Raw genomic sequence first — 21,591 nt, forward strand, 5'->3', positions numbered from 1 at the left:
CATTCCTGTGACAGTCGATACGTCAAGGTCACCATTTAAAAATGTTTGGTTATCAAATTGAACGAGCAAAAAAGTGTATAGTAGGGTAATAAACGCAGAACGCTTGCAACTATTGCATCCACCTTATCACAGTAACGCTAGGATAGGAGCGTGCATGCAGATGAAGAGTGAAGAACAATACATCTATAGTTACTATGACAGTGTAGAGGTGGTCGAGGCAGTGGATGCAAAATGTTTGTAGTTTGCAAATAATGAACTTAATATAGTGTCCGTCACCTGTAGATAGCAAACGTGTTCCTATCATGATTTTTCACTGATATCTTTATTTTTGGAGTCTGGCTTCGCTTTGATATTGCAAAATATCACAAATATTAAGTTTTGTTTTAATTTTACATCAAAAGAGTAACCAACTTTGCTTAACAACAGTCGTGTAAAGCATCTCTTACACCGAGTCTACTAGCAGAGCGGATTTTTGAAGTTATCAAACACTCAGTCATTTGCAGTTCCTTACCTTGCCCACTAGCTGGACAATTTCCGCCAGATCCTCCTCCTCCTGCAGGATCTCCTTGGCCTTTGTTCTCAGTGGCACAAGCTCTGGGTAGTTCCTCTCGTAGAATTCATCCAGCGCACGTAGGTACTTGCTGTAGCTGATGAGCCAGTTTACCGACGGGAAGTGCTTCCTCTGGGCCAGCTTCTTATCCAGTCCCCAGAAAACCTGCGTGCAACAGTGCAAGGAATGGTTTCAGGGGTGATCACTTACAGTGCTCTATCATGCAGGATGCAGCTGGGTGAGATAATATTGCATGTATATGTAGAATCACTTTCAGGAGCCTATGAGCCTGGCCTAATCATTATGTGATGGTGTGAGTTTACCCCCATCATCTGCCTGCAGTCCTGCCTTGTTGACGTGCCACGCATTGATAGCATTATTTACACATATGAAGTACACCATCATATATAACACATGCCCTCTTTTACGAAAACGAGGAATGTGAGTTTTGTCCCTATTGGACAATTGCATCACCAAAATTAAACATGGAAGAAATACTACCTGTATCCTATTGACAGTGTTCATAGATTCAGATTGGGATACTTATGGAATGTTGTATATTACTGTGTTACAATGCTGAGAGCGGCTAAGGGTGGAAATGGCAAGTGGATGGCATACCAATCAATAGGATCTGGGCTAGAGTGATGGTAAATGGGTGCACTAGAGTGACAGACTCACTCACATGATTCTGGTAAAGAACCTGCACATTTCTTGTTTAGCCACAAACCCTGAGGAAGGGCACGGCCCTGGGTTCAGTTCCGCTTCAGGCTATCTGCTACTTCCATTACGGGAGGAAGGAGAGCACTCGGTGTTGGTTACGACAAACATGATCTAGCCCAAGTGATTGATTGGGGAGCGTATTATTTATTGTAATATTTCCATATATAGTTGTGTATGTCCATGTACATCTTTGCCAGACTAATTTTTCGTCAGGTCAAGGAACATGCGAGGCACGGTGTATTTCAGAATCAATCCGAGATGAAATCCTGGTGGAGTTGAATCACCATTCAGGTTATGTTGCAACTCAAAGGTGGTGTTTTTATGGTATTGATGGTCCATGTTGCCCCTGGCACAATAGCCTAACCACCAATGGAAAATAAGGATTTTGGCTATTTACATGAGTCTGCAGGGACCATCCACAGTGTATATTTCAGGTGGAGGGAGCTGGTCTGATTTAAAACTGTTTACAGCCTTCTCAGAACTTAAGTTATTCTTGGTGGTAAATACTAACAATTTTGAATGGGATTATTTGTGGTAAAAGTAACTTGGTAATGGATTTAACACTCCTCAGCATTTTGTCACCTATGGAAATCCAGCAGCAATCGTGTGCAGTTGATGCAATCAACAGGGGTAATCTGACTGTCTGAAATGAGCAGTATTTTAATGCTGGTAGTATTAATCACCATTGATAGTAAAAGTGTCTCATTGATCAAACACCAGTTGCTTAAGTTTCAGAATTCGAGCTCAGATGGATCAAAAGTTACTAACAAAACTGCAACACATGGTGTTGAGCAACCGTAGACTCTTTGTGAAGATTTACTGGTCAACTGTCCGGGGACGAGTGCGGCATTCATGTGCAAACTGTTACTTATGAAGTCAAACTTTTATTCAGACAGTATTAATATGGGTTAAAATGATTCATTAGCGTAATAACGGTGCCACAAAATGTGTCACATCATGCCATATAATTTGCCTCTTCCTGCTACATAATAGTCGACCTGCCGCGCAATGTGGTTATTCAGGGCACCTAATTCCAGTGGTGTTGCTTAACTTTTTGTCTGTCAATTTCATGACTTAGACAGAACACCTCAGTTAAAATATCCTATCTTATTAGAGAAGCAAAATGTTGCATTGTGTTGGCATCACATTGGCATGTGCTGCTCTGTCAGATTCAGTAACGCAGAATAACTTACCTGAACAATACCTAGCGTGGCAGAGGTCACTGGGTCAGAGAAGTCGCCTCCAGGAGGAGACACACTAAGAAAAGCAGAAGATACAGAAAATGCATAGATTTATATTAGAGATTTCACCAACCATACCTAACTTTCGGATTCATGGGATAACACGATTTTCCATATTCCTATATTTGATTAATGAAAAATACATATTGTTTTTCCACACTATCAGGACACTCAGTCCAAAAATATCCATCAAGCTCAGGTCTTTACACTTGGTGCAATCGACTTTAATGAAAATTTAAGATTTTGAAAGTTCAAGAATTAAGAGAGCAGGAATATCTAGTAAAAGTAAAAGAACACAAAGATAAATTAGGATATAATAAAAGTGGTGCTTCGTATAAAGAAATGTATGCATTGTGTGTGGGTTGATATATTAACAATGTGATATTACAAATTCGAACAATATTACGATATGTTGATGAATAAAATGTATGCAACTTATTTATTCAAAGTGTAACATAACATGTACATGTGATAAAAAATTAATAACTGACTTCAATATTTAATGTAATTTATAAGGAAAATGTAGTCTAACATGTGAATGGTGGAATGGTGAACTACAACGATATGCAACTTACGCCCCAACAATGCTCACACTTCCTTCGCGTTTGGGGCTGCCAAGACATTGCACCCGACCTGCACGTTCATAGAAAGATGCCAACCGGGCACCAAGGTAGGCAGGATAGCCGCTGTCTAAAGAAAAGATTCAAATACTCTAGTTAAAGACAGAAGTTATGTCTTCGTTCTGAAGTTTAAGAGCTTGCGTAGAGGTGTGTGGGGCATCTTGAGTTGTAGTGCTGTGCCAAAATGGAGTGATTATTGCACTGGGAAACTCTGAATGAAGTTCCTTATGTGTAGCATCTAACCAATGAAAAAGAGGATTGGTACCACTGGAAGAACAATGTGCAATAGGAAATCTCCCTAGAAGATTGAGCAGAAATTCTAAAGTTTATTTATATTAATAAATTCCTATCAAAGCTCTTTATCGGAATGATTTCTTGTAAAATAGCAAATGTGTTTGAGTACCTCCAGCTTAGATTGTTTAATAGCAAAATAGAGTTACAGCAAAGAAAACAATGATTGCTGTGGATCATATAATGGAATAAAAATGTGAGGACCTGCCAGAATAGGTTACCTGCTGGCATTTCAGCCAGGCGTCCAGAGATTTCTCTGAGGGCCTCAGCCCATCTGGAGGTGGAGTCAGCCATCATACTGACATTGTATCCCATGTCGCGGAAATATTCTGCGAGGGTAATTCCTTTAAGCAAAGAGAGAAATGCACAAAAGTTAAAACATATTGTTTATGTATACATGGGATAAGATCAAGCGAGCGGCTTCCAATGGTTAATTTAATTATTGAATAGTAGAAAGGACACACATAAGCCTTTTGTTATTTAATTTTTATTTTACGTCTGTCTTTGTTGATGTATACATCATGTTTGGGATATCATTATGTATGGTGTAGCAGTTTTTTTTCCTCGACTTATGAAACAGGTGTAATAATTGTACATTTTGCCTAAAATACATAAGCCCTTGTTTAGAGTTTGGCAGAAGTTTCCACACACGTCTAAAAACCCTGTCTGCAAAACTCCCAGTTCACACCTTCTGTTTAGTCAGGCGAATCATCATGTTTCTGGTAGCGGGGATCCTGCTGGCGCACCCGGAGGAATCCTTGCCCTGGTTGTCGGACTGACATTGGGCCATTAGCCAAAGTATCTCGAACCATCAACCCTATACAGGGCAAATGTTCTGATGGTTTTTTTCTGTTTGGGGCCACCAGTGAAAGTGTGGCAGCCAGGAACAAGAAACAAATTTTCAGGGACTTTTTTTGTTTTTATAAAAAAACAAACTCCTGCTTTAGGAGTTTCTTTCGAAAAACAAAAGCTTTGCCGCTTAGGTGCACTGAATATGGCACCTGATGAGCATATTTAAAGTTCCTTGAGAATAACCACTGCAACTGCAGCTTCAGCTTTTTCAGAAACTCAGTAAATCCCTGTGCTGCTCTGGCGGATCAGAGCTCAGTCCCCCGGGATTAAATTAACCCCATATTTTTAAGAGATTCACTGATTTATACTCAGGACCACTGAAATTATGCAATTGTGCAGCCAAGGCGTTTCACGCATAATTACTGATTTGCCGCATTTGACACACAATCCATCTGCTGCATGTTTTGCAGATGTTAGCAAAACCTTTCCAAAGTTAGTAAAAATGCAGCGACAGGTGTTGCTGCGCAGTGGAAGACTCTTTGCAAAGCTTGACTGGTCGTCTTTCTGTTGCTTATTGCAAAATAGTGGTGTTACACTGGTACTAATGAGGTGCAACCAATACCCAGACAGTGTTAACAAGTGTTAAAAATGTAAAAAAATGTAGAAATACTATTATATAATGTGCTGCATCATGCTGCATAATTTGTCTTCTCTTGCTGCATAATTTGTCTCTCTACTGCTGCATAATTCCAGTGGTTCTGCTTATACTTTCTTAGGGGCAGAACAGGGGTGGGTGCATCTGACCCCTGTATAAATGGCATGCACACACTCAATGCAAATGGCATGTAAGTTTGCACAAGTAGTAATTCACCTCCACTCACCCTTGGGCGAAGGGCTTATCCATTAATTCTGCCATTATCTAGAGTTGTGAAAACATAATCCTATATTCCCATGTGCTTCATCATTGTTGGTTTATACATCCATGATTGACACTCAGAGCCAGGCAATCACTTATTGTATACGTTACCCAATATCTGGCACATAGATATGGGAAAAATACTGGAAAATGAGTGCTAGAACTTCCGAAACCACCTGTTTACCTTGACCCTATGGAATTTGTCATGGTGATATTGCACTGTCAAGGTTAAGACAGGTCAGATCCTTATGTGCCTACTGAAGCATGTGCATGTACTTAAAATGGAGGACAAGGTTTTTAGGACATAGTTTTTATGTTCCCCCAGAACTAAAGTGGAGCTTCTCGCAGGACTTTTAGCCAAACTTTTCCATTTCTACATTCAGTCACCACCGTAAGCACTATGTGAGGGGCGCTTATTTTCATGGCCTGGTCTCTTCTTAAGATACCAAGCACCTATCTACTAGGATCACCAGGCTTCCCGAACTTGCCAGGACAGTCCCGGGTTTTTCATCATTTGTCGTTTCAGGAAAGTGAGCACGTCCTAGTTTTGAGAGAGGGCCCATTGAGCACAGAAGGCGGCAGGTTTTCATATGTTCCAGAGTAGGGTTATTAAACAACCTCTAGCTGAAAGAAATTTAGTTAACACCGATGATGCTGTGAGTAAACGTTGCATTTTACTACCTTCCCATTTCATTCTCTGTGTTTTCTACGTTGGTGGGCGTGGTTTGTTAAGTCATTCGGTACCCAACAGTTGATGCTAAACTGTAGTCTTACTTCAGTGTTTGTGAAATGTCCTGTTTTTAGTTTTCAAAATCTGGTCAACCTGCTGGGACACCTGTATACATACCTTCTCAGATCATTTGATACACAGGCCGCATTTGCGACTTAATGATGGAGGTAAACTGCAGGACGGTATTAAAAACTTTTCTGCCAATTTACTACTGCTCGTAAATTACCACTGGGAGTGAAAACATTATCCCTGACCAAGAAGTAGCATTACTAGTCTGGATACCGATTACAGAATTATTATTCAACCCATAAATGGTGGGTTTTACCATATCATAAAGTAACATCTGTTACCTGAAGTGGAGATTAGGTCTAGCCATCAAACCTCTGAGAGGTCTTATATCGTGTTGGACTAATAGTCTTTTTTCACAGAAGTAACAAATGTTTCTCTCTTAACTATCTATTCAGTTAATAGACATTGTCAGCAGTATGAATTTAGATTGTAAAAGAGTGGTATTTTTAACGCCAGTGGTAATTGTCACTGGTGCTGTTTACTGCAGGCCTAAATGCAAACTGATGCTCCTATCTGGATTACTAGATGGCTTGGTGATGTGAACTCTCTCCTCTCAGATGCAGCAGGGAAGCAGGTCATACGTTTTAATTACCCCAGGCTGACTCACCTTCCACCTTCAGAGGTCGGTAATTTGAGTATTATTAAACTGGGTAAAGATAACATTTGTTATTTATAGCGCAGAGATCCAGTAGAAGGTCATTGTTGAGCACTATAAAGGTATTGTTATCTGGCAGAGCAGTTTTCCAGCCAGAGTGTTAATTTATTACCAGTGTTTTTGTTTTTTTTACATTTTGGAAGGGATATTCTGGCATTATACAGTGCATAATGTTTTGTGAAATGGGTAGCTCTTAGGTGTAGTCAACTGCTCGATTAGTGTAACCTGTATTAGATAAACTGCTTACTTTATTTCCATTTGGTTTTGTTGTTCCTTGGATGTTTTCACGTAGAGGACGAAATTATTTCAATGTAATTAAAAATTTCTCTATTTAATAAGGAACGACTTGGAAGGGTGTTCACATTTTTCAAAAACATGAAGGCAGATTTTCAGACTCAAGGACAAGACGGGGTTGTTCCCCACTGCCCTGCAATGGGTTTGTTCCCATAAGGTATGCTCAGACGACACTTACCGGTATAGATGGATGCTTCTCGGGCGGCTACTGGCATGTTAGATGTGTTTGCCACCAGGGTGGTTCTCTTCATGATGGTCTCAGTTTTTCCATTCACCTCCATGGTCAGCTGCCAATAACATGCAACAGTGTTGTTTAATATGTGAGACTTCACTTTGTGGCCAGTATGGTCCAAATGTAGCGGGTTTGTGGGAAGCTTTTGAGATGCCTGGGTCACAAACATCAAGAGGGGCCCTACCACATGATCTTCGATAATACCAGGAGGCAAAGGCTTCTAATTTAATGTATTAAAGCAAGCATTGCCCAATCCATTACATCTGGCCTTGACAAGCTGGTGTGGTAGTGAGTTATTTTGATATTGTAAATATATGCCATAAAAATAAAATTGAAAAAGAAATCATGCTGGCATCTAAACATGATAATCATACGCTGCAATAAAAAATGTAAAATCACAGATTTTACTAATAGTGTTTTTAATATAAGGGGTCTTCTAACTGAACCATTCATTTTATTATTACTATTATTTTTAAATGAGACAAGAATAAATCACCATCTGTCCAAGCACTCAAATCACAGTAAATTACAATGCTACAATGTCACTTAAACCCTTTATAACAGAAACTTTAAAAAGGTGGTATGAAAATGAATAAAATAAAAGATCATATTTTAGGCAACTTTGTCTCTTAGGAAAATAGAACTATTTTTTTGGCAGAGCAATGTGCAAAGCCTTTGAGCAGTCATTCAAAGTGAAAGGAGCAAATGAGTGAAATAGGCTGAGCCACTGCCCCCTGCTGTGTCATGTGGTGGGCAGAAGCAAAACATGAATGACATTTCCACAGACCAACGGATGGACCCTCCTTGCCAAAAACCTCTCTATGTATGTGTATTGTATCTGATTTTTCTTTTTCGAATAACAATAGTCTGTCAAGGCAACTAAAGGTGCCTCAAAGGTCAGGCCTAAAAATGCCTTCCAAGGAAGGGGACAAGAGAAAAGTTATAGCTTCTGGCAACATCTTGTGGTCTGTTCCTCTTATCTGCCTCATCACAAATAAACAGGGCAGGCTTTGCTTTCTAAGTGCACAAATACGTTTACACCATGGCTGTGGGGCTTTGAAAAGCATGGGGCTTGAGGCATGATGACTCCAATACCAGCCTCTAGTAACAATTGGATGACTCAGTGATGCATTAATAGCATCACCCTATGCTTAACTGTGTGTAATAAAGGCATGCATGACAATGAAAGCAAAACATTGTTTTACTTCAGGCCTCTTTCTGCTTCCCTGTCTGCTAGCTTACAATACCGGTGCACTCAAAGGGTATGGCAGAGACAGAATTCATGGTTTTCACTGATGCATGGGTGCTACAGCGAATCGTGCACATACATATACCAATCAAGGAAGATCCTATCTTGAATACTACATTGTTGGATTCGGCAACAAACACAGGACCTGCTAACCTTCAGGAGACACCTCAAGACATGGCTGTTCGAGCAGTAGCAGCCCCCCTCCCAGCGCCGTAAGACCCTCACGGGTGAGTAGTGCGCTCTACAAATGCTATGATTGAATAAATCACATTTTCCAGTTGAACCTGGTCCTCATATGTACCACAATTGGGAACACTTAGAAATGAAGGAACCCACAGTGCAAAGTGTGCTATAAATTACTTAAAATCGCATTCATTCATTCCTTTAAGAGTGAGTGAGAAACCTAAAACTTTGATCTTACTTTCACCACGTGCCACAACCCTTTAATGTGTTGTCAGTGCTTAACGTATGGTTGTGGGAAGTAGGCACAGGTACCTATTATATATAATAGGAATATGACCCAGAGCAAAAGAGATACAGGCAATAAAGGGGGGGAATAAAACAGATGAGAAATATAGGAAAACAATGGCGAAAGGAGAAAGAAAGAATGAAAAAAGGGCCTGCAATAGTGAGTTCAAAAGACAGTAGGCGCAGGGCGGTGGAAGAAAGAGGCAAAGGCGGAATCAGGAATAGACATTAGTATAGGTAGCAGGCTTCTAAAAAAAAGTGTCTTTTCCACTTTTTTTAAAAAAAAAATTACAAATTACACATTGCAGTCGAAATGTGCTAACATTGAGAATAGTGATTTCCAAATTGCGATTTTCTCCAAATCGCAATTAGGAAATCTCCATTTTAAATAAATGGACAGTTTTATTTTTTAATTACCGATTCTGAGTGGGTCGCAAATTGACCTGCCTCTTGAGCATTGAAGAGGCAGGTCACAGTTTCAGACTTGTTAGGAATGATAGGCTTCACAGGGATGGTGGCCTGCTGGGGTCAGCAACCCAGCATGTCTGTGATTGCTTTTTCATAAAGCAGTCTTTTTTTATAAAGCAGAAGCGCTTAAAAAAAAAAAAAAAAGCAAGCATTTAACTTTCACTGATTAGAAGTTTACAGTGATCAATGGAACCACAGCCCGCTCTTAAAAATACTTTAACATTCTCAAAGCGGATATGGTCCCATAGAGACCCCTTCCCATTTGCAAATAGGTTCCACCAATTTTGAATTGGTGGTAAACTATTATTGTTTGTGACCAGAATTCAGTAGCAAAACATTAATAAAAACCACTGCAATTCGCCCCTTTCAAATACCAAATCGCAGTTTGGTGTTTGTACATAAGAAAAAACATTTTTGCTCGTGCAAAGGGACTCATTCCCGTAATCGGGACGTTTGCAGCTTCAAAAAATGCTTTGAATACCTTGCCCTGTGTCTTTAGATGTTCCATCAAAGAGTATCAAGAGTATCTGAAATCCCCCAAATAAAAATTTCATAATGGTTAGATGCTTGGTTTGCAGCAGGCTTACTTCTGAGTGTGAGCAAACTTGAAGTCAGGTGCCAACTTTTCGCATCTGATTTCATGTTTCGACTAGCATTACTGCCATCGCTTCCTGCTTGTGCAAATTCTTCTAGATGTTACCTGGATGTATGTGCACAGCTTAACCAGTACGCAAAGCTACACATTGGCTAGAATCAGCCGACAAGAGCCATGCTTCTTGGTATTCACTTGTCCCTATGGAACTTTGCATCATTCGCTAAGAAAAACCTCTGGCAATACCATTACTGCGCGGTACTCCCTTGTTATTTTATTAACCATACCATAGAGCGGAACGTGTAGTGGTCCGCTGATTAGCGAGATACCAGTGCAATGGGTTTGAATTGATTAGGCATCACCAAGGTTTTATCCAATCAGCTGGTATGATGGCTCAGTGAGTAACATTCTTGCTGATGAGCAATGTCGATTTCCAGCTTGCCAGACTGAGCCTTCCATCCTTCTGAAGCCAGTAAATTAAGAGCCATTAAATTTGGTAACAGAAACACATATTATTTGCAGCGCTTAGAAGCAGCATCAGTGTCATGTGTAGCGCTTTGTAAAAAAAAATACTATTGCTACATCATTTCAGCATTTGGGTGCAGGTACTTAATATTGTGAACATGGATTATTTTTTTTATTTTTTTTAGTAACAAAATCATTTCTGCTCTATACCTGCCATGGCAGGAGTCAAAATTGCTGCAGAGACCATGTATTAAAGTAGCACCCCCCTCCCTAGCTCACCTTAAATGATTCATCTTCTAACCCACAATTAAAGTCACTTAGCAGCTCTTCTCTCACAGCAACAAATATAGATTACCTGAGGCAGCTGAAAGCAATTAAATCAATGTTCCTAACTTCAAAGGGAATATTACAATTATTCAAAATACTTCTAAGTATTTTTACATGGAGTACATAAATAAAACCTTCATTTCGTAACCTCTCGGAATATGCTTTATTGGTAATCCCAGGCTGGTGCTATATTAAGGTCATTAGAGGGAGCTGCCTTATGAAACCACCACAAATGGCCACAAGAGGGTGTCTGATTGCAAAAATGTCTTGATGCTAGGAGAAAGGCAGTGCACAAATGACAAAATGCTATTTTACCTCGGGATCTAAGAAACCTTTAACTAGATCTGGTAACTGATGTGCATAAAGAGGACATTTACTATTATGAGCTCACCTCAGGAAAATCCCTCAGCACCTCTGACATTTCGTTACCACGCTCCCCGCAGCCGACATAGACAATGATGTCGCTGTTCGAGAACTTGGACAGCGCCTGCGAGATGACAGTCTTTCCGCATCCGAAGGCTCCAGGGATAGCTGTAGTCCCACCTTGAACACACCTAAAGAGAGAGCAGCAGTTCAATTCACCCATGTGTGGAGTGTTCGGCATTTCAACACACACACATACAGAGAAATGGTACATAATATATATGTACCACTGAAACCTCACAAACAACAGTAGAGTCCAACAGGAAAACTAATCAAACAACATCACAGCAGTGAGTTGGTGGGTGCAACTCATGAGTCTGATTTAATTCTCACAAATTACAGATTTCAAAGCATTGTGAAACCGAAAACCATATGTGATATAAAATAGGCATATATGTTTAGTTATGTTTACAGTTGAAATGTGCTATAGCTTTGTTATTATCATGTGAACAGAACCACTCAACGGCAATATAAGACCATAATTTACAGGTACTTGAAATGAATTATGAATATAGTTTAAACAGTAAGCTAATGGAATGGGTGACTTGTGTCATGGTGTCAGCAAAGAAAGTGAGGTGACCAAGGCACATAGATACCATTGCAATATTACCAGTGCATTTGTGGTTTTCCACCCTACTGCTGGTTTATATAGTGCAAACCTAGCTGAAAAGCAACTGAGCTCACAACTGGAGTGGCAGTTGCCCCGAATGGAGCAGACCTGATGATGAAGCATGCCAAACACACGTTGTGAGTGTTGTTAGAGTCCTCTTACTTGTCATGAGTGGTTGGATCAGGAAACCACTGCCATAATAGCAGTATGCCAGGGGTGTACTAGGTCAGTAAGACGGGGGTGAGCTTCAGAGTTCCCAACAATCACACTGGCATGTAATGGTGAAATGCATTATACAAAAACATGACCCAGAAGAAGGGCTTAAAGCACAGAGGAAAGGGAGAGGAATGCAGGTTGGTACGGGTACTTGGTGAGAGAAAGCACGATGGACCAGATGTACAAAGCATTTATGTTCCCAAATGGCCCAATTCACAAAATCGGGCCGCTTGTGAGTGGAAAAATGCATTTTCATATGTACGAAATGCTAAATGTGATTCGGTAACTTGTTACCAATTCGGATTTTGCATTTGCGATTTGGTATTTGGAAGGATGTGTTTAGGGCATCCCTTCCAAACACTGAATCGGTATGGTATGTATTACTGTTTTGTGACTGAATTCTGGTTGCAAAACAATAACACTTGACCACCAGTTTAAAACTGGTGGTAACCCATTTCCAAAGGGGAGGGGATCCTTTGGGGACACCTTCCCCTTCGAGAATGTCAAAGAAATATTTTTTAAGAGCAGGCAGTGGTCCAAGTGGAGCAAAGTTTAATTTTTTCTTTTTAAAAGCACCCCGTTTTCCTTTAAGGAAAACAGGCTGCATAAAAAAAAATAGCTTTACTTTAAAGCAAAATCAATCACAGACATGGTGGTCTGTTGACTACCGCAGGCAACAATCCCTGTGATGGCTGACATTCCTAATGGGTTGTGAATTGCAGCCTACCTCATTCATGTGCATGAGGTGGGTCTACTTGTGACCCATTAGGAGTGGTTAATGAAACTCAAAAGATATGAATACCGAATTCCTAATTGCAACTCGGAGGGATTAGCAAGTAGGAAATCAACATTCCTAATGTTAGTATATCTGGCTCATTATTTCGTGAAATAACCAAAAAAAATTGTCTTTCCAAACAGAGCGAGGGAGAGAGTGTGTGTTTTTTTGTTTGTGTGTGGATAATTCCTGGTGAAATCAGGCACGCACCACACCCTACCTGGCTGAAAGCACCTGCACCCAACTATTTATCACAACGTACAATTATTATGGGGTTAAACACTTCACCATTTGTTGCAACAGTTAGTAGTGGGTGATAAATAGTGCAGTCTCTTTTACAGGTTAGGCTTCAGTTATGAGTGCCTCATAAAATTCCAAAATCCGCGTAAACCATTGTTTGCAGTACAAACAGACAATAAGATGTTTTCCCCTAATAAACATTGGCTGGTCACACATCAAAAGTTTACAGGGTTTAAGATGCCAGGTAAGTAGTGGGCATACCGATTTTGGTTCAGCAAGCACCAAAACCTGTCAGTTATTCCTCATTCCAATGGGGAAAATCATAAATGGTCTTTTTATCAAATGTGATGAATAACGATGTACAGGGTATAGTTATTTATCCATACAATAAATAACATATAGAAACCGGCCATGCTTCTATATTGCATTATATGATTTACGCTTCTCATTTCACATTTTTCAAGGGCTTCATGCAAATGTGACCACTCTATGGTAGATTTCAGACAGGCATCTCCTAAAATTAACTTTAGTTTTAAAATTAACTTTAGTTGTATACGATTTTCATCATAAGTCAAAAATTTTGGTCAATGACGTCACAGGAAATGCTCAGATATATTATTAATGATTTAGCAGAGGTCAATGATACAATTCTTCATCAATGGCCGGGTCTTGTCCCAGTTTGTAAGTATCTTTAGTGCAGCAGGTGCAGTAGAACAGAGCTCAGGTGTCTGAGGGGCTACACTGCACCAAATGATGGCACTCCTGTACTATCCAACCAGAGCTGGAGGGCCATTTTCCTTGCTTGCATCAGAGTACATACTTTTTCTACACCATGCGCTGGAACAGTGTCCAACCAATAATATATCATAACGTCAAATCATCACGACCTCTAATCTAGAAGCATGGCTAGGGTCAGTGAAGTGAAAACATGTCCAGTAATTTATTTTTTGGTGTTTTTTTTACTACTCATCTTCAACATAATTTTAAAACATATCGAGTGGAAAAAAACACCAGCAGAAACGCACAGGATCCCTGAGTTAACCACTGCACATGTGAATTAAATTAGTACTCGACATGCCTCGTTGTTTCTTGCTTACACTAGAATCAACAACGTATCCACGTTCAGTTGAACTAATTCTGAGTTACAAATATGCCAAATAACGCATCACATCCTCCCACCTTTTTCAGGTCTGGCCTGGAGAAACTTTTTGCTGTCTCGCTTGCCGCACATTTTCCAAACAAATCATAGTAAAAATACGTATATGCCCCCTTTAGCCATTGGTTCGCCTCACTGTGAGAGCCAGAATTCTACACCTTCACATGTGGACATCCACCTAAAAAGTAGTCCACATAACTGCAGAGGTGGTAGACCAAACTTTGCTTTTAGGTCTGCTTTAATTACATGTTAGTTTAATTTTAAATTTATTTTAGCACAAATGTATTTGATTCGTAAATATATGCATATCACTTTTAGATGGCAGTATTTTTACTTTTTTATTAGTTTTACATTTTAATATTTATTGCGTATGTTTACATCTTTTTCATTTTTTGTTTGCAGAGTTGCCATTTCCAGACTCATTGGCTTTTCCAATGCTTGTTTAAAAACAGGGTTCATTCAGTCACAATATTGAGGGTAATCTGGGTAAAATGGACCTCACACAATACCAAAATGTTTTTAAAGTGTCATAGGTTTCAAAAGCATTGCTGTTCTAGGTGTACCATGTGTCTTGTCAGAGGAACATATTCTTTGGTGCATCTTGGATATTTCAAACACTGAATTAGGGCTGTTTATCCACTTTCCCACGTGTTCATTGACTTATTTATTCCACATGTTCACTAACTTATTTATTCCACATTGTTATGCTTTGCTCAAGGATTCTGTACCACTTTACACATGGGATGAGATGGGTACCCAAGTAAGTCACGAATGTGCATGTATGTTCTAGCCACCACATATCATATGGTCACAGATTTTTGTATAAATTGTACATTTATTCTTCCTCTATTCATATGGCAACTGTGTATCTTCTAACAGACCAGAAATTCTACCACCAGAAATCAGCCAATAAAAAAGCCATTGGTCTGCCTTAATACTCAATTAAATATGTGGGTGGAAGATCTTTGATTAGTAATGGGTCTGCTAGCAAGATGCATCGCTCCAGTTGACCTTTGCGTCATTTAAATCATTTTGTCTGTGGACAGCTGTAAAACAAAACTATGTGGCTAATTTAAACTAGAGTAAAGAGCAGGATGCAAGACACCATATGGAGGTCACTCTGTAGACCTTCTACAATAAGCCATCTTCTACACCGACCCAACTAATCCGCTGAAGGGTAGTGTACATATTTACTTTTTTTAACTCCACATCTACTTAAACATGCTTATGCTGTAATGTAGTGGTTAGGTCGCGATAGTGGATGCAATATTTGTGTTTAACAACCTATTCATTATTTTTTCCCAAACTATGTATTGTGAAAATCTAATGGAGATGTTCTGAAAGAAAATAGAAAAAGTGAGTGAATATCAGGGAGACTTACGGGAATAAAGCATCAACAACCCTCTGTCCTGTAAGCAATGGGTAATTGGCTGGGAGTTTCTCTGCCGTTGGACGAATTTGTCGGACCGGCCACACCTGGACCATAGTGAGCTTCTCCTTCACCCCTTCAAAGTCTAACTCCATTACCACATCCTGGGCAAAAAAACAAGAGAGCAATGAAGATATGTTCCCTACGTTGAAGACTGACTCAGACATCAAGAGGTGTGCCATGTGGAGGCACTTCTAAGGTCCTTCAAGTACATGACATGCAAGATTATGAACTATATAACTGTAGTACGTTGTGTGTTTCCACAAGATCATCTTGTGGGTCCAAGCAGGTCAAGTTAGGAGGGATAAGGATCCAAATGCTTCTGTCAATTAGGATGTTCACCCCATTTGGGCCAGCATAACAAGTGGCCAAGTGTAGTATCCTTCAGAGGGATACAGCTCCGGACCATTCTCAGATTCCCAAGCACCAAAGCATCAACTTGGAGAGTTGCCCGGTGCTGAGTTTACTGAGGGTAGCTATTGTTTCCATTGCCCTACCCTCTTTCTACACAACCAGGGAGTATGGGATGCCCTTCCAGCTCATCTGTCATTAAATATGCCACCCCCACCACCAAACCTACCACTTACACAGCTAAATGTAAATAAAAATCACAAGGCTCCAAGCTGGTGGTAGGTAGGTGTTGATTTAAGCTGGTTATTTCCCACAATGAGGCAAAATTTGTAAAACTGGTCACGCTATGCCGGCCCATGTGTTATTCTCCAATATGGTTGAAATAAGTCATAATCCTCAGTTTTAGGTGCAAGAATACTTTCCAGATTTTGAGATATCCCGTGGTTTCCCAGCAGCTGACTCCGAGGAACTCCTAAAGGCTTGATTATGATTGTGACGGTCTGAACGTCAGACTGCCACTACAAAGGTTAAGAGGCCACTGCCAAGCCGGCAGCATCTTGACCGCTGGATTATGATTTCCTCACTGGCCCGAACGGCGCAGACAGTGCAGAGGCATTGGCTTCGGCTCTCAGGGAAAGCCAAGGCCAATTCCGCATTCTTAGTGTGCTAACCGGGGGCCCCGGTACTGCCCACAACATGGGCATGGACAATGCAGGGGCCCTGATATGGCCCTATCTCTGCCTTTCCTCCAGCCTTTTCGTGGCGGTGACACTGCCATGAAAAGGCTGGCTGAAAGGCAAGTCGTGATCGGCACGCTGGTGCCGCCATGGGTGCCACAGTACTTAACCACGGCTTTCCCCACCACCAGTACTCCGGGATCTTTGATCCTAGCAGTTCCGGCAGTGTTGTGGCAGTCTGACCGCCAGCATCCTAATTTGGTGATCAGAGCACCAAGGATGCAGCGGTCAGACGGCCACACGGGTACACTGGTCTATGGACCGCCGTACTTGTAATGAGGCTGTAATTGAATTTAAAAATGCCAAAAAGAAGAAGAAATATTTATAGAAGTGTATTAGCAAAAACGTACTGAGATGTCATAGTTTCCTGGTGGTGCAATATAGGTGACGGTTCCACGAGTCCGAGGGGGCACCATAATCTTGTGCTTAATGAGAGAGTTTTCTGCAACAATACCATAGATGTCTCCTCCAGTGATATGACTCCCAGCCTATAGAAGTGAAAAAGAGAGGAAGAGAATGAGTTCAGTATGATGAATAACCATGCAGGAGTCTTGGTCGGACTGGCCTTAAGGGCTATTAGGCAGTGCCCGATAGGTTGTTTTCTGGCTGCTTATCGGTCTGTTTTATGGTCTGGTGGCCTGTTTTTACTGTTGACTTTCCTCATAAATCATACATTGCTTGCAGCAAGCTCAAATCCATGCAGTCTTCCGTACCTTTCAAAACACTTATAGAGCGTGTCTTTACAAGTTCAAATAACCTAATTTCCAAACATGGAGCACTTTTTTAGCTATTTAATTAACTTAATGGGGACCATTTTTATTTTGGTGCAGGAGACTATTTTCTGTCCCAGTTCAACACAGGCACGAGTACCAACAAAGTTGATCGCAGTGTCAGGCTGTAAATTGTTTCAAGACATTCCTAGGTGTGAAGTAATTGAATTCTGGGAAAACACCAATCAACAATTTCTGGAGTGAGTAATGACCTATTCTAATCAGGTTTCTTGGACTGACATCAAAGGGGGATTTATATTATTATCTCCTATGGGGCAATATTCTTGGCAATTATATTTAAGGCACATTTACAACCTACTTTAATATTAATGCTGAATACAAAGAGTTTGATTCACAAAGTTAAAATTACACTTGTGTAAGTATACTCTTTTTGCTATTCACAAACTACAAGTTTAATTTTACTAATAAAAATTTTACAAACTGCAGAGACTCTACAGACGTTGCAGAGGCTTTGCTCTTAGAAAGATAGGCCTATCCTATTTTTTTATATGCAGAGTTCTCCACCCTGACTGTGGATTTTCCACAGTTGTAAAATTACTATTAGTAAAATTAAACTCTTAAATAAAGTCTGTGAATACCAAAAAGGAGTAAAATTACACAACAGTGTGAGTTTACCTTTGTGAATCAATCCTAAAATAAGCATATCTTCATTTCAATGTTTATTCTATATTTTACATTCTCAGACCAGCCTACTTTCTCCCCGATGCTCAACCATTTTCCTTTACCATCCAATATTCTCTACCTCACCTGCATACATTCCATGACTCACCCGGATGTTCTTATCGGGAACAAAGTCCCATTTGAGGTCCCGGGACAGCACATGCACGTTGACACCTCTGGGGATGTAGATGCTCTTGGTCAGATCCGCTATGTCTTTCAGTGGGCGTTGGATACCATCAAAGATGTTACCCATAATACCAGGACCCAGCTCCACTGAGAGGGGTTTTCCAGTCCTGAGCACAGGATCTCCAACAGAAACACCAGCTGAAGGAATTTAGCTCAGAAAAACAGTGCCCAGAATTTTGCAAGTGTGGACATTGATAAGAGATCGGGAGTTATGAACAGTAAATGTATACTATATGCTTACTTCGGTGATTCAGTGGTTGTCAATATTCTGTATAACATATTTTTGTAGGTAAAAATAAAAACCTTGATAATGTGGTAGAACCCCTTTACTGTATAACAATGGAGCAAGATCATTGTTGCAAAGGTATCATGATCAGCTCTTTGGCTGTTCGTGTTCTATTGCATATAGCTCTATGTTCTTAGTATAAAAGGCATCCTTAGATGCATATTGGACTCAAGGGTACATTTTGCATTAAGGAAATAGCACTAAATGCAGGGTTACACCCACATTGCATTATTCCACTCAATCTTGCATAATATTGCTGTAATTTTGCTTAATCCCACTGCAGCACATTACGTGAGTTATGGCCACCCCAAATGATAACACAAAGGGGTTTAGCAAGGTAGTGGTGGAAGCTATTAAGGTCCAGTTGAAGAGATTGAGAATGGAAAAGAATGAAGGTATAGAGATCAACAATCTATCCTATGAGGATCTTAGGGTCCATTTGAAGAGATTGGATATGGAAAAGAATGAATGTATAGAGATCAACAATGTATCCTATGAGGATAGGTGTTGTCCCCATTTATTTCAGAACATTTGGAGATTCTGAAGAACATGGATACCAAATGAGAAAGACGTGGCAAACCTCAGTCAATGCATTGTGGGGAAAAAATGGGTAGGGAACTTACCCAGTGGGTCAATCACGCGGTGAATTGCGGGGTGATCCCAATACAGTAAACTGATCATTGATTTCTGGTTAAAAAAAAAAATGCTCCTTTGTGGTTAAATTCCTCCAGTGAGTTACGGTTATGTCATCATTTGTTTTTTACAAATAGAAACCAAAATTAATAAAAAGTTAAAAAACAGGACCCTACTTGTCTATTACACACATCATAGAGGTATGTTTTTACAGCCTAGGATCTCCTTGATACCCACAATGGAAGTTCACTCAATCCACTTCCTTTCTTAACCAGCAGGCAGCACCGCACAAGGTGTTGATGAACCAGAGTGAATCAAAGATAACCAATAAGTAACCCAGGGCACTATTATTGTTGTCCATCTTCCTCATCTCAGTGCTTACCATGTGTGGATATAGAAAGAAATACAGGTTAGGGGACCACAGCCTGAATTACCTAAGACTTTATGAACAGTGGTCAACGACGGTAGGAACGAAGCTCTGGTTCATATCAAATTTTTTTGCGAATCAGCAGAGGAGCCAGACAAATGATGAGCCTGGAAGTGCACACCTGCATTAAATTGTGATAGCGCTTGAACAGATTCGTCACAGGGCCACCTGTGGGAACTAGCTGCTTTGAGAATATGTACAGGTAGGCTTGCAAACCCGGGATTTCTCACAATGCACACAGTCAGACTTGACGTATCACCAAGGTCCATCTACATTGCCTGGAGCATGCATCCGCCGGATGTGGCAATTAATAAAACCAATGAAGGCTGCTTTATATAAAACCTGCAATTCTCCGGATGTACAAAGACGGTCTAAGTACTAAAGAGTGGTATTGAACTCTCAAACTCTGATGCGGAGGGCCCCTAGAGATTGGGATCATCTCCATAGGATATTTACAATAAGCATGAGGCAAGGACCACGGTCACATGCATGCTAGGATTAGTTGCTTGGAAGTAGGTCCATCAGGTACATGAGAAAGCTAACAGTAACTCTTTTGAAATCCTTTGCCCAGAGTAGGCGTAGTGATTTTAGTTTCTCCTGCAATATGATTATCAAGAGGCATTCCTGATTCGATTTTTTTGGACATCAATACAAGTTCCCAATTAACTTTGTAGAGATATCAAGGCTGGAATACCATGTCCAATCATGTGGGATTTTCCTCTTCCACAGGAAAATAGGCCCAAAGGTGCTCAGAGCAGGTGATAAGTGTTAGGGGGCTATTTTTCCTATGCCTTCGGAGGCGGCCGGGGATTGGGGTAAATGCGGGAGGACAAATGTTCTTTAAATTTAGCTAGAAGGAGCTTTTTTTGCTTCGCAATGCTGAAATAAGTAGAAGGAAGGGGCGTGGGGGCAGCAGCGACCCCACCAACCGCAGCTCGGCTGAGGAGTCCGGGCATGGTGGCTCTGGCCTTCAAATTATTCGGTTCTGAGTTTACAAACTCAACAATTCCAGTCTTGAAGTGACAGAGAGGTATAGTTGTCAGCAACGTATCCCTCTTGGAGATATCACTCTGGGCAACATGTAATGAGCCTTGCAGGATTAGTAGTATCTGAGAAGGACAAAAAAAGAACTGAAAAGGATAGGGTGAGGAGAGCTCTAAAGCAAGGTATGTTTTGGCTCCTGCCATACCACACCTCAAAGAACTTTACAATGAACAATATAAATACGTTGCCCAAAAGATAGACGATGAGAGATTGCATATCATGTCATCTGCAATTCATCATTATCATCACTTCATGTAAAAGAGAATGTTTTGTTAGTGATTCCTAAATGACTCACACTGCTATTCGTGAAGAGCATCCTAGTGCTGAGAGCTAAGATGGTCACTGCATAACACTAACTCAAAATCAGTATTAAGCACTAAATAGGGATTTAAGTGCCTTTTTGAAAGGGAAGGTGTGAAGAGATATTTTTTAGGGTTCACGGTAATGTCTTAGAGTAGTTTCCCACTGTACAGCCAAAAGCTCTGCCTCAGAAAAGTAAGTTCTTAAACATGGGCACCACCAGCTTATGATCATGGATCCTTTGAAGTCTCCACTATTGTGCACTGCTTGATAGACCATCCATATGGACCTGAACATGATCCTTTTCTAAACAGGCAACCAATGTAGTTTATGTTTAGATGCATTTACATATGCCCTTCCCCTAATTCAGAATATCAAATGAATCAATACACTCTGCAGCATCTGAAATTCCACACTGGAAATGCTTAATTATAGGGGGTTACAATAATGCAATCTTGAAAGTTTTTAATTGCAACCAAGTACTTGGATCCGTGTTGGTAGCTGAAATTATCCTGGAACCTCAAAAGTCTTCAGCTCCTTCCTAATTAGTTTGAGCTGCTATTTTACTTGATGTCAATGGGGCAGTGATATTAGCAAACACACCAAATGTATCCTCAATCATTACATGTCCTAATCCAAAACTTTTTC

At 40.4% G+C, this 21,591-nt stretch overlaps 1 protein-coding gene across 1 annotated transcript in view; it reads right to left on the reverse strand.

The window, feature by feature from the left end:
* Positions 1-21,591, reverse strand: part of ATP6V1A (ATPase H+ transporting V1 subunit A) — a 41,558-nt gene that overhangs the window by 3,563 nt on the left and 16,404 nt on the right. The window contains exons 4-12 of the mRNA XM_069218277.1: positions 18,177-18,391; positions 16,967-17,104; positions 15,481-15,632; positions 11,071-11,233; positions 7,057-7,165; positions 3,644-3,766; positions 3,087-3,201; positions 2,464-2,527; positions 512-715 (exon numbers count right to left, since the gene is read on the reverse strand). Coding sequence (XP_069074378.1) covers positions 512-715; positions 2,464-2,527; positions 3,087-3,201; positions 3,644-3,766; positions 7,057-7,165; positions 11,071-11,233; positions 15,481-15,632; positions 16,967-17,104; positions 18,177-18,391 — 1,283 coding nt within the window. The remainder of the gene's footprint in view (positions 1-511; positions 716-2,463; positions 2,528-3,086; positions 3,202-3,643; positions 3,767-7,056; positions 7,166-11,070; positions 11,234-15,480; positions 15,633-16,966; positions 17,105-18,176; positions 18,392-21,591) is intronic.

This window comes from Pleurodeles waltl, chromosome 12, assembly GCF_031143425.1.
Source record: "Pleurodeles waltl isolate 20211129_DDA chromosome 12, aPleWal1.hap1.20221129, whole genome shotgun sequence".
Classification (NCBI taxonomy): domain Eukaryota; kingdom Metazoa; phylum Chordata; class Amphibia; order Caudata; family Salamandridae; genus Pleurodeles; species Pleurodeles waltl.